General features: G+C 33.8%; 1 protein-coding gene across 1 annotated transcript in view; it reads left to right on the forward strand.

Moving 5' to 3' along the window:
• The window catches only part of LOC132558429 (histone deacetylase 6-like), a 30,510-nt gene extending 30,291 nt beyond the window's left edge, over positions 1-219 (forward strand). Inside the window, exon 31 of the mRNA XM_060222996.1 lies at positions 150-219. Within this exon, the coding sequence (XP_060078979.1) occupies positions 150-219 (70 nt within the window). The remainder of the gene's footprint in view (positions 1-149) is intronic.
• Positions 220-12,945: the final 12,726 nt, after the last annotated feature.

A 12,945-nucleotide genomic window follows, 5' to 3' on the forward strand; every position in this document is an offset into this window, starting at 1 on the left:
ATCAAATGGCTTTGATTGAACATTTACATACCAACATAAAGCCACACATTTTTGTCAAGATTTGATTTATGGGTGAACAAGATGGTGCTTTTCTAGATGTTGTCAAACAGTTTATTGTGACTACAAACCTGAACAAATCCTGAACTTAGCCAGCCTGTCAGTCAGGAAGCCACATGCACAGGATTGGAAGCCTTCTATGTGGCCCAGCAGTGGAAATAGGTAGTGTAATGGAATTGTATGCTGAACTTTCTGCGCTCAAGATTTAAATATATATGTATATGATATTCCCAAAGTAGATTTTAGCAAAGTGGTCAACCATCTTGTTTAGTACAATGACCAGGCCTGGTAATAAGCCCACCCTTGTCCAGTAGCATTAGCAACAAGTACTATTTATTGACCTGTGACAAGCCCACCCTGATATACTTATTAGCAACAACTACTATTTATTGACCTGTAGTAAGTCCATTCCTATCTTTTGTTGCTCAGTAACATTAGCAACAGATATTAATTATTGATCTGTACTAAGCCTACCCCCTGACTTTGAGTCTAATGATATGTTGACACCCTGGTCTTATTACTTAATTACAGTGATAAAGAAATTCCATTCCTTTTCTAGTCTTTACAAAAGTATGGATTGTCCACATCAAATTCCTAGTGGTTTGTTGCTTGTTTGTGATCTAAAAAAAAAAAAAAAAAAAATAGGCACCCCTCAAAAACAGGTAGAATGTAGAAGCCACCTTAGGTTGCTGCAAATGTTCTGCAAGAAAAAAAAATTGTATGCCAAATATGATTTCTTAACAAGGGCACACATAACCCAGTACTAGTATATATTGTATCTGACATGATAGATTGTTTAAAAAAAACTAACATAATTATTGATAAGTGAATATAAATATTTCAAATGAACTCTGAGCAATGAACAAGAAGAATGAGATACATGAGATGGTAGATTTTCCAGTAGATAAGTTTTATCTGTTAATACCTTAGTCTCCTTTGATGATGAAACGACTGACAGTCATAAAAATGTGAAATGGATGCCACTCATGTGATAAATGCCTTTAATCACCTGATCCAATTTGAGAAGCAAAGATTTCTCCAGCAATGGCTGTCAAATTCATGATATACATTTATGTGATTCTGTGAAAAATTTCCAGCCTTGAAACTTCTACCCTAAAACCATAAAACTTCTTGGGATATGTTATGTGAAGACTGATTAAGTGTCTACATATATATACCATATATAGCAAGCCTGAGTTAAAATCTGATTTTAAATTGATGGAAACTTTACAACTACAAATGATGTTAAACAGTACTATAACACTCACACGTTCTCTTATAGCAATTCTTTGACCTTAAATGTACGATGTATATATAGTCGTCAACTGTATTCTGGTGGTGCTGTCATTTGTCAAACAATATTTATCCAACAGTATTCTGGTGGTGTTGTCATTTATCCAACAATATTTTGGTGGTGCTGTCATTTATCCAACAATATTCTGGTGGTGCTGTCATTTATCCAACAATATTCTGGTGGTGCTGTCATTTATCCAACAATATTCTGGTGGTGCTGTCATTTATCCAACAATATTCTGGTGGTGCTGTCATTTATCCAACAATATTCTGGTGGTGCTGTCATTTATCCAACAATATTCTAGTGGTGCTGTCATTTATCCAACAATATTCTGGTGGTGCTGTCATTTATCCAACAATATTCTGGTGGTGCTGTCATTTATCCAACAATATTCTGGTGGTGCTGTCATTTATCCAACAGTATTTTAGTGATGCTAGAATAAAATAGAAATTCTGACAGCCTTCATTCAGTCTGTAGAAGTTGAGTACAAGTGATTGCCTTTATTTTAAGTCTGTGTAGATGTTGACTACAGGTGATTGCCTTTATTTTAAGTCTGTAGAAGTTGAGTACAGGTGATTGCCTTTATTTTAAGTCTGTAGAAGTTGAGTACAGGTGATTGCCTTTATTTTAAGTCTGTGTAGAAGTTGAGTACAGGTGAATGTCTTTATTTTAAGTCTGTGTAGAAGTTGAGTACAGGTGAATGTCTTTATTTTAAGTCTGTGTAGAAGTTGAGTACAGGTGATTGTCTTTATTTTAAGTCTGTGTAGAAGTTGAGTACAGGTGAATGTCTTTATTTTAAGTCTGTGTAGAAGTTGAGTACAAACCTAAGATGGATACCTTTAGATACGAAGGATGATTGCTCAAATACCTAAACATAGCAAGGACTGGGTGACCTGTAGTATTGCTTTCAGCCTTTAGTACATATATTTTGTGATGTTAAAGCAGGTGTTAAGACTGACTACTGCAGTGCAGTGTCCTGTTAAATCTGGTAAAAGCACTGCTGCAGTGTTTTCTTCCATTCAGCCCTCTGGCTGTAGGCAGTCAGGTTATATTTATGTTAAAAGAATCCCTCTCATCCATGCCTTGGAGATGCTTGAATGAGGGGCAGATTTCACTGGTTTCTGGAATTTGTTCTGTTAAGGGTTTTGGAAGCATTGGATCACAGAAATTGGAGTTAGAAAATTTTGTTGGTAGAATCTGAACCTGCAACTTTCTTATCATTAATGAAGTATGTCCCTGAATATTAATAAAGTTCAGGTAGAAATTTATTTCTAATTTTAAAACAAGACAGGGCTTATCGTGGTATGGGATTGTCTATCCGGGTTGTATAGAAAGAGAAACAAATGGATATTTAGTGATGACTCAATTTAAATGTGGGTCAATCATTTTTAAGTCTGTCTAAAACAGGAATAGCATAGAGGAAGAAGACTTAGAAAAATGAATTTGGTTATTCTGGAATAAAAAAGAAAATTCTTGAGAGAATTCCTTACAGCAGTTTGTGGATTCAAATATCATATGAAACATGATTAATTTTTTATATATATATATAGATATATTTATATATTTTTTAATAGTTCCTTCAACTATTTTGAAGTAATTTTGATGCTTTGAGATAATTGCATGAAATCTTGAAATAAAGTCAGGTTAATAATTTCCTTAAATTCTGGGTTCATGTGTAATTTTTTCAAACTAACTATCCCTTTAATCTAGTTTTAATAGGCTAAAGGTGCATTAAATTAACCTTAATGCATGGTAATTTTCTGGATCATATAATTAAAAACCAAAGAATGCATTCCATAAAATTGAATTACTTCTTAACTGCCAATAATTCCCAGAAAATGACTATTGGGACATTCCAGAATTTGTGATGAATAGTATCAACAACAGCTTAGTGCTGACAACCAGTATTCTGATTTCAATTCTATCACATTCTGTGAAAAGAGAATTTTTATTCTCATTTCAGTCCACTACTGCTGAAACCTAGTAGAGCCTCTATGTATGCTCTATGTCTCGTTTGTCAGTTCAACATGTGGTTTTCTAATTTTTTTCCCCATATATAAAGATAGTGAACTGAAATTTGGTTTGTGGCTTAATATCAATATATAGAACAAGTTTGAGTTTCAGTTCCTTTTCAGTCTGTACAGAGTTATTGCCCTTGGAACATATGACAAGAAAACAAATTAATTATGAAATTTTCATTATTCTTCAATAATGGTTACAATGTAATAGTTTGTAGGAGCTGGAAGGGGACTTGTTATACTGAAGTAATACACAGAATGCTTGTTTTCCACAGGTATATTAATTTCCTGATCGTCAGTACGATTACAGTGTTATTGATAAATACATTACATTACTATTTCCTTTATCTACTATTACTGATTCTGCCCAGAGTCAGAACAACATCTATCATAACCAGTTCATCAGCTACCCATTAAACTGATCTTACATCACGCTGGAGAAATAGGCTTACATCAGATTCAGATTGCAGAAACACAAATTAGATTTCTGAATTGTCCCCCACGGAAGAGAATATGACATTTCTTTGATGGCGTAATTCTGTGATATTGAAATCAAAGTTTCCAGAAAAGTCCTGTTAGGATATTAGTATCTCATACCATAGTCAGCTGTTTGCTGTCTGCTTCAAGATGGCCTTAGACAATTTATCTTATATGAAGATGTCGTATACATCATTCAGATATGTAAAACTAATATTTTGCAACCTTCAGCTAGGCAAGAAGAGGTGAAGATATTTCATGTTTATTTTTTTCTGTCAACCATTTTGAATGTACACCATGAAAATTTGTTTTGCCGTCAGTTTTCAATGATATGGCAATTTTGGGAGGGTTTGGTTATTACCAAAAGAGAAATTATAATGTAATATATGTATACATTGTAATGGATTTTTTTGCTCCACATCATGTTTTCCAGACATATATTTCATATCAATTAGAACATAGAAATGAAGGATTTTTTAACAGTGATTTGGGAAAAACATAAGTAATCATTTATATATATCATGAAATTGGTTCAATTGTGATAGAGTGTGTTGTGTTCCTGAACATTGCAGCCCTGACTTGTGTAATATGCATCGTGTGTGAATTAGGAAAATGTCACACTGAATTTAGTGCTGCAATTGTTTGAAAGATTAAACTGTGTTTTTTGACACGGAGATAACCTGGAACATTACTTGATGCTGAGATAACAAAGAACATTCTCACTGACAGAGATGACATATAGAATGGTGGACAAAAATGTTTGTATGGACAATTTATTTAGGGATGTTTTAGATACCCTAAAAAAAAAAAAAATGTATGACACAGGAGCAGCAAATTATTGTTAAGTATTGGTCATGTGATATATATTGCAATTTACCATGGTAACCTGATTGGAAATTTCATTCTAAATGAAAAAATCTAAATGGCACATACCAAAATTTACATACCAGATCTAGATGATAAGATTTGTATCAATTATGACTTGAAATATTGTAAACTTATTAAAGACTGAAATGTCTTTGTGATCATGTTAACACTCTGGGCCATCATATGGACAGTCATAGTTATAACAGATCCGTTACTCTATAGGGGAAAAGTTCACGGCAGTAATGTTAATGTTCCACCATCACAATCAATTACATTTACAAGGCATTGACTTCAATTGTCAGTGACATTTACGACAAGATAACTGCCGAAATGACTTGTATGTCTGAGGAAAGATTGTGATGTTGAGTCTATGATAGACTGAAAATTTCTGTGTCTAAAATTATGATTTAATATCAATATTCACATTTATTATGCAGTGACTGATATTTCCATTTTTATTGACTATCGGTATTCTCTTTCCCCATGGTAACAACTGAACGATGTAAATCGTTTTACAGTGCAGTTTTGTAACCTGAAGTAGCTTTTTCACCTGGAGCCTTTAATGACACTGGGGATCAGCTAGACCAAAATGGCAAATACAGTGAACGTAAATGCAATTATTCAAAGTTTTCAAAAAATCTGACATCATCATTCTGTGTTTAATTTGATTTGATCCTGAGGTTTTTAAAAAAAAACTCTCAGAATACTAAATGTATTTATTGCTGTCAAATTGAGTTGACTAGAAATAAAATTAAATTGTCAAAGACTTCCTGATTTTTAAAATGAGACATGTATATTGTATAAACAACAAAATATTTCTTCCATAACTTTAATGAAAACAACGATTTAAGGTCCCCAGAGACAAAGTCTTTTTTTTTAGGCTGTCATCTTTGTTTTTAATTGGAAGCTGTCTTTTAAATATTCATATGACATTTTGTAGGATAAAAAACGTGTGGTAGCTGAGTTTGGATTATATGATAGAAATGAAGATTACAATGGAGTGAAAATTGGCTTCAACTCCAATCATTCCTGAATTAACGTGTCCATGTTGTCATGTGACTGCCACCTAATTTCAAAGTATGGAATAATGGCACTGTTTTGACAGAACTCCACATTTTCCCACATTTTAAAACTTTTTTTTATTTAATTTTTTAAAATTTTCATTTTTGTTTATGGCATTTTATGAACATGCCTATTCTGCATTATTATTTTAAATTTGCAACATACAGAGATGTTATCACATAGCTGTCTGTACTGTATGATAATCAATATGTTGTTCAGTGTTAATTTTGCATTGTTTACTCTAAACACTGGTTGAACACATAATCACCACAGTCTGCACTAAATCCTGGTGTTTTCCCACTAGATCTGTTTTGTGTGTTGATAAATACAGTGCACTAGATGCTTCTGGTGTGTTCACAGGTCATTCAGCCATATTAACTGGACAGACAGCAAAGTATAGGAGACAATGTCTTGTCTGTTATTTGGTCTAGCAGTAGTTTCACATTCACAAAATTTATGAAGGACAGAAAAATAATATCTTTCAATTAAAGATTTTTTAACTTAAAAAGTGTGGGCGTATGTCAATACAAGTTTTAGGATTCTTTTTGTTGTTTTTTTTTTAAATTTTGTTTCAAAAGAAGATGATTGTCTCTCTTAGTGGTAGTTTACCTATAAGTTAGGATAATGTGAAATGAAGATGATTATCTCCCTTGATGGTGCTTTACCTACAAGTTAGTATGATGTGAAATGAAGATGATTATCTCCCTTGATGGTGCTTTACCTACAAAGTTAGGATGATGTGAAATGAAGATGATTATCTCCCTTGATGGTGCTTTACCTACAAGTCAGTATGATGTGAAATGAAGATGACTATCTCCCTTGATGGTGCTTTACCTACAAAGTTAGGATGATGTGAAATGAAGATGATTATCTCCCTTGATGGTGCTTTACCTACAAGTTAGTATGATGTGAAATGAAGATGATTATCTCCCTTGATGGTGCTTTACCTACAAAGTTAGGATGATGTGAAATGAAGATGATTATCTCCCTTGATGGTGCTTTACCTACAAGTTAGTATGATGTGAAATGAAGATGGTTGTCTCCTTTTATGGTAGTTTACCTACAAAGTTAGGATGATGTGAAATGAAGATGGTTGTCTCCCTTTATGGTAGTTTACCTACAAGTTAATATGATGTGAAATGAAGATGATTATCTCCCTTGATGGTGCTTTACCTACAAAGTTAGGATGATGTCAAATGAAGATGATTATTTCCCTTTATGGTAGTGTACCTACAAAGTTAGGATGATGTCAAATGAAGATGATTGTCTCCCTTGGTGGTAATTTTGTCAACATGCTATTTGTAACATTTTCTTTTTGTCAGATTTTGGATTAGAAATGCCAAAGTCTTGTTTTTTTTTATTTATTAGATAGAAATTTAAACTTCAGGACTTTTTTTATCCTCATAGTATATTTTGTTTTGTTTGGTGTTTTAGCTAAAGGTCATATCAATGTCTTACACTTTAGTATGACAGTATTTGACAGTGCAAATTTGAACTGTTTCAGACCATAAATCATGGAAGGATGGTAAATGTTCAACTTCTTGTTTTATATTCGCTGCTAATGATGATACGTCTAGACTTTTTCCCATGGGGAAAATAAAAATGTCTTTTAGATTCTAGTATACTATAATCAAACAGCTTAACATAATAGAGACAGTGTTCTCCCCAGAAGGGAAACAGCGTTTTATGTTGCCTACAGTCTTTTTAATGCTGAGACAGATGCATATTTTCCTGAAATCAAATTTACAAGTTTCAGAGTGAGGATGAAATCACTGTAAATTACATGAAATTAAACATCAGATATATTTCTATGTGAGTGAATGGCACCAGAAATAATATTCTAAATCACTTCTGCTGCTGTCTGTCATGTGTCAGTCCTGAGGAAATAGACATAAGAATTTGTAATTACATGTTCATTTCACTGTGTTAGATTTCTTATGTGCTGTCATATGTCTTTTTGAATAATTTTTATCTGAAAAAATTCGTTTTTGATATTTCACAATTAAGCATCAAATTCTAACCTGGAACTTTTTTTTTTGGAAAGGTTTTTTCATTAACAATATATATCTGCTTGCTGCCAGTTTTGTCAAACATGACTATTTCCATTATTTCATGCTTGGAATGATATAGCGCTGACCTTTGTCTAGACCAGAATTATTGTGTCTTTAAATAACACTTAATGTAGTCAACCAATGCCTTCAAAAGACAATAAAACACAGATTATTATACATCATATCAACAAAGCTGTTGATAGAAGTTTTACAATGAGTCTGCACATTGGACAAAATACACAATTTAGCAAACAAGATTTAGTCACAGAGAGCCGAATTAATCATTCAGTCTATTGAACATGAAATTGGCACAAAAATCAGAACTCTTCAGACGGGGAGATTAGTTTGGTATTTACTGTCCTTGGCCATGATTAATTGAAACCAGTACATCTCAATTTTCCCTGGATTAGGAGGAGGAGGAGGAGGGGGTGGGGGAGGGGGGGGGGTTGTCTTATTTCTGGGCGATGCTGATTAAGTTTTAGCATACTTTCACTGTCCCTGTAGATTTCTTGGGTCGTCTGGCTTAAAGATTTCTTGTGTTAGGTCACCAAGGTGTTGTTTTGTGGTAGCATGCAAACCATAGGAGCTTTTGTTTTGTGTATGAGCACTGTTGTCTGTTCAATGTTGATATAGCCTAGGGAGATGGGAATGAATGGTTCTGTATACATATTTCATGTGATGCTGTCAAAAAGTTTACATTACACTGTTTTAAGCGATTAAGCTTAAAGAAATTTGATGGGCATGGCAGCAAACAGTGTACAGTTCTATAGAGAAGGGGGATTTAATTTTGCTGTTTTCTATAATAGAAAAAAAATCAGAAAAGTAGAGACCTTAAACAAAAATTAAAAATCAATTGCAGCATCCATTTCATTTTACGCAGGTCTAGTTGAATTTTGATGAAACTTGAGTTGGTATACTTGATACCTAAATCCCTTGCCCATGTTCAATTAATGGCAAGGCTGCTGTGACCTGATTGGCTGATTTCTTTAATCACTCTCAGGTGCTGCCTTCTGCGCGATATCTTTAGAAGGACTGGTCAGATTTTAATGAAACTTGGTTGGTACACTTGTTACCTTAATTCCTTGGCCAAGTTTGATTAATGACAAATTCTGTGCATATTTTAATGGGGCTGTTTTAACTTGATTGACTGATTTCTTTAATCATTCTATGGGAAATCTTTCTGCACATTGTCTTATGAAGGAATGATAAAAATGTTAGGAAACTTACTTTGTAGATTTATTACCTTAATTCCTTGTTCAGGTTCAATTATTGGCATTTTCTATACACATTTTATGAAACTGCTGTGACCTGATTGGCTGATATCTTTCGGCACTCTAACTGAATGCTTTCCACATGTTATCTTTTGAAGGAACAAATGATTGGTAAAGTTATTACATGATCTCCTCACTCAAGTTCAATCAACCATGAATTCCATGCATACTTAATCATGTTGCTCTTACCTGATTGGCTTATTTCTTGAAACAGTCTTGATGATCGATTCCCACACTTCTTTCAAAGGAGTGATCAAATTTTTTTATTAGACTTGCCTGACAGACATAGTATCTTAATCACTCCCTAAGTTTGATTATCAGCTAATTCCACAAATATCCAATGAGGCAGTTGTGACCTGAATGGCTGATTGCTTTGCACAGAATATCTACTGAAGCTATAATAAGAGACCTTTTAAAAGACTATCAACATATCTCTTACCGATTCGGAAATTTAGACATTACAAAATTATTGAAGAAGAATAAGTATAATAATGATAAGAAACAGAACAATAACAATAGGTCTACTCATCAGTTGGTAAAACGCCCTCATAAACCTATGATAGTGATTCTCCAAAATGTTTTTGAAAGTCTAATGTTTGAAGTGATGTTGCACTATCACCAGTTACTGTACGTTTTAATGATAGGAACTGTCTTGTTACTTTACATATCTGACTATTAGATGCTGTATTGTATTTTATCAATGTGTATAAACCATTTCACTGTTTGTCATACTTTGAGTGGTAATAGAATCATTGATTGATCCAGCATCACTGAAATTAAGTGACAAATATTCTATCATTACCATTGGGTAAAAGAAGGGAATATAAAGGTATGATCAGCTGTTTTTAATATTCACAGTATTATGCTACTAAATTGTTATTATTTGATCACTGGAACATAAACAATAAATGGTTTCAATGCTTTAGCATTCTATGGTGCTCACTTTAAATCTACATATTTCATAAATGGACATTGGCGGGGATCTCAATGACTAGTCCTTGTTTTCTTTATGCTTGAAAATAAAAGCCCACAAATATTTGTACCATCAGAAGAAATTACCAGGATTTGGAAGGGTATGGGACACAATCTCTTACATACAAAATCTACAACCAAGTGTTGAACAAATGTTGACTACAGTATGTTGTAACCATCTTGTCACACTGTTTGGGACCTTAATGTACACAGGATTATAGTATATCTGAAAATGTACACTGGGTATGTCAGTGCTAGTACGCTCCACACTGGTCATTCGTCTGATAAAGGTGACCATGTAGTCATCAAAACATCACACTCCAATCTTTTACTGGTTGTGTTATATGAAGTTGGTAATCTATAGATAATTTTGAAATATATGAACAACTGAGAAATGAAGCTATAGTTATGTTGTGGTGAGAACGATGACCTTTAAGAAAATATGATTGGTCTTGTGGCATGAATGTAGAATTGTTGTCAATTATGCACAATGTATTTATGTATACATATAGATATTGCAATTATACTTATATTGGCACTGTCTAATTGTGGTCAATTTTTAATATATTGGTGTAAGCGCATGCATGATAATTGTGTTATGAACAATACATATAACTACTATTAGTGTGATATTGATATAGTGCAGTACATTCAGTACAAAGGATGCTAAAGTCTTAGTATGTTAGTATGTTCTGGCAGTCATTATACAAGGATAATACCTCAAAAATGTGACTGACAATTTTCATGGAATCGAGTTTGTTGTTGACTAATTTTAGCCCAGCTTGTAATTAAGCATTGGGTGTTTTAGTGCCAGCATATCGTCTAATCGGTTCACAGGCGACATTTACGGTTACGTAATCTGTTACTAGTGTTTCATAAAACGGTTATATCATGTGGCATGCAGCATTTCGCTTCACACAATTACCTCAGATGATCAAAGTGGCAGACGATACGAATGGAGGAGTATATTGTTCTTATATGTCACCAATCTTGATATCCAGATTTCTCTCCCTTGCTGATTAAGATGTGTTCGTAGTTTCAATAACAAGCCCGAATAAAATTGAAAATTGGATTCTAAAATTCTAATGTCATGTTAGTCAAACAAACGATGTTGTGTTCCTGAGCTCGTTGGTTGGTGAGATTTCATTGATTGCATCTTATGATACTTAATTTTATGCGTAAGTTGTTGGAAGTAAAACTGCTGACAATGACAGAATGAGATTGAAGGTACAGTATATTTGTTGAGGATTGGGATGCACAGTCTGTCATGTAAGCTGATTTGTGTCATTACATTGCAATCCAACCAATCACACCCAAATACATGATCACTCTAAAACAACCCTAACCTTCTCAGTGGCAGTATCGCTGAATCTTCAGAATTTATAACTTTTCTAGAACAGAGTTTAAACCTATACCTGTAAGGTATTATGTTTTAATCTCAACACTTCCTTATAATTTAGACGTGTTTTTGAGCCAATTTAGAGAAAATGTATTTGAGAATCATGAACCAGTGGTAATTCCAATCTGTTTTCTCGTAGTAAATAGATATTCGCAGTGGCAAATAAGTCTGTTCAATGGTGACAAATTGATATCTCAGGTGGGCAAATAAGTCTGTTCAATGGTGACAAATTGATATCTCAGGTGGGCAAATAAGTCTGTTCAATGGTTACAAATTGATATCTCAGGTGGGCAAATAAGTCTGTTCAATGGTGACAAATTGATATCTCAGGTGGGAAAATAAGTCTGTTCAATGGTGACAAATTGATATCTCAGGTGGGAAAATAAGTCTGTTCAATGGTTACAAATTGATATCTCAGGTGGGCAAATAAGTCTGTTCAATGGTTACAAATTGATATCTCAGGTGGGCAAATAAGTCTGTTCAATGGTGACAAATTGATATCTCAGGTGGGCAAATAAGTCTGTTCAATGGTTACAAATTGATATCTCAGGTGGGCAAATAAGTCTGTTCAATGGTTACAAATTGATATCTCAGGTGGGCAAATAAGTCTGTTCAATGGTGACAAATTGATATCTCAGGTGGGCAAATAAGTCTGTTCAATGGTTACAAATTGATAAGGTGGGCAAATAAGTCTGTTCAATGGTTACAAATTGATATCTCAGGTGGGTAAATAAGTCTGTTCAATGGTTACAAATTGATATCTCAGGTGGGTAAATAAGTCTGTTCAATGGTTACAAATTGATATCTCAGGTGGGTAAATAAGTCTGTTCAATGGTTACAAATTGATATCTCAGGTGGGCAAATAAGTCTGTTCAATGGTTACAAATTGATATCTCAGGTGGGTAAATAAGTCTGTTCAATGGTTACAAATTGATATCTCAGGTGGGTAAATAAGTCTGTTCAATGGTTACAAATTGATATCTCAGGTGGGTAAATAAGTCTGTTCAATGGTTACAAATTGATATCTCAGGTGGGAAAATAAGTCTGTTCAATGGTTACAAATTGATATCTCAGGTGGGAAAATAAGTCTGTTCAATGGTGACAAATTGATATCTCAGGTGGGAAAATAAGTCTGTTCAATGGTTACAAATTGATATCTCAAGTGGGAAAATAAGTCTGTTCAATAGTTACATGAATATTGCAGTGACAAATAAGTCTTGTTTCTTGCAGAAGGGCAGACATTTCCAGTGACAAATAAGTCTTGTTTCTTGCTGAAGGGCAGACATTTCCAGTAGCAAGCAAGTCTTGTTTCCTGCTGAAGGTCAGACATTTCCAGTGACAAATAAGTCTTGTTTTTGCTTAAGGTCAGATATTTCCAGTGACAAATAAGTCTTGTTTCCTGCTGAAGGGCAGAAATTTCCAGTGACAAATAAGTCTTGTTTCTTGCTGAAGGGCAGACATTTCCAGTGACAAATAA

Source organism: Ylistrum balloti, unplaced genomic scaffold, assembly GCF_031769215.1.
Source record: "Ylistrum balloti isolate Yb309-2 unplaced genomic scaffold, AGI_CSIRO_Ybal_v1 Utg370790, whole genome shotgun sequence".
NCBI lineage: Eukaryota > Metazoa > Mollusca > Bivalvia > Pectinida > Pectinidae > Ylistrum > Ylistrum balloti.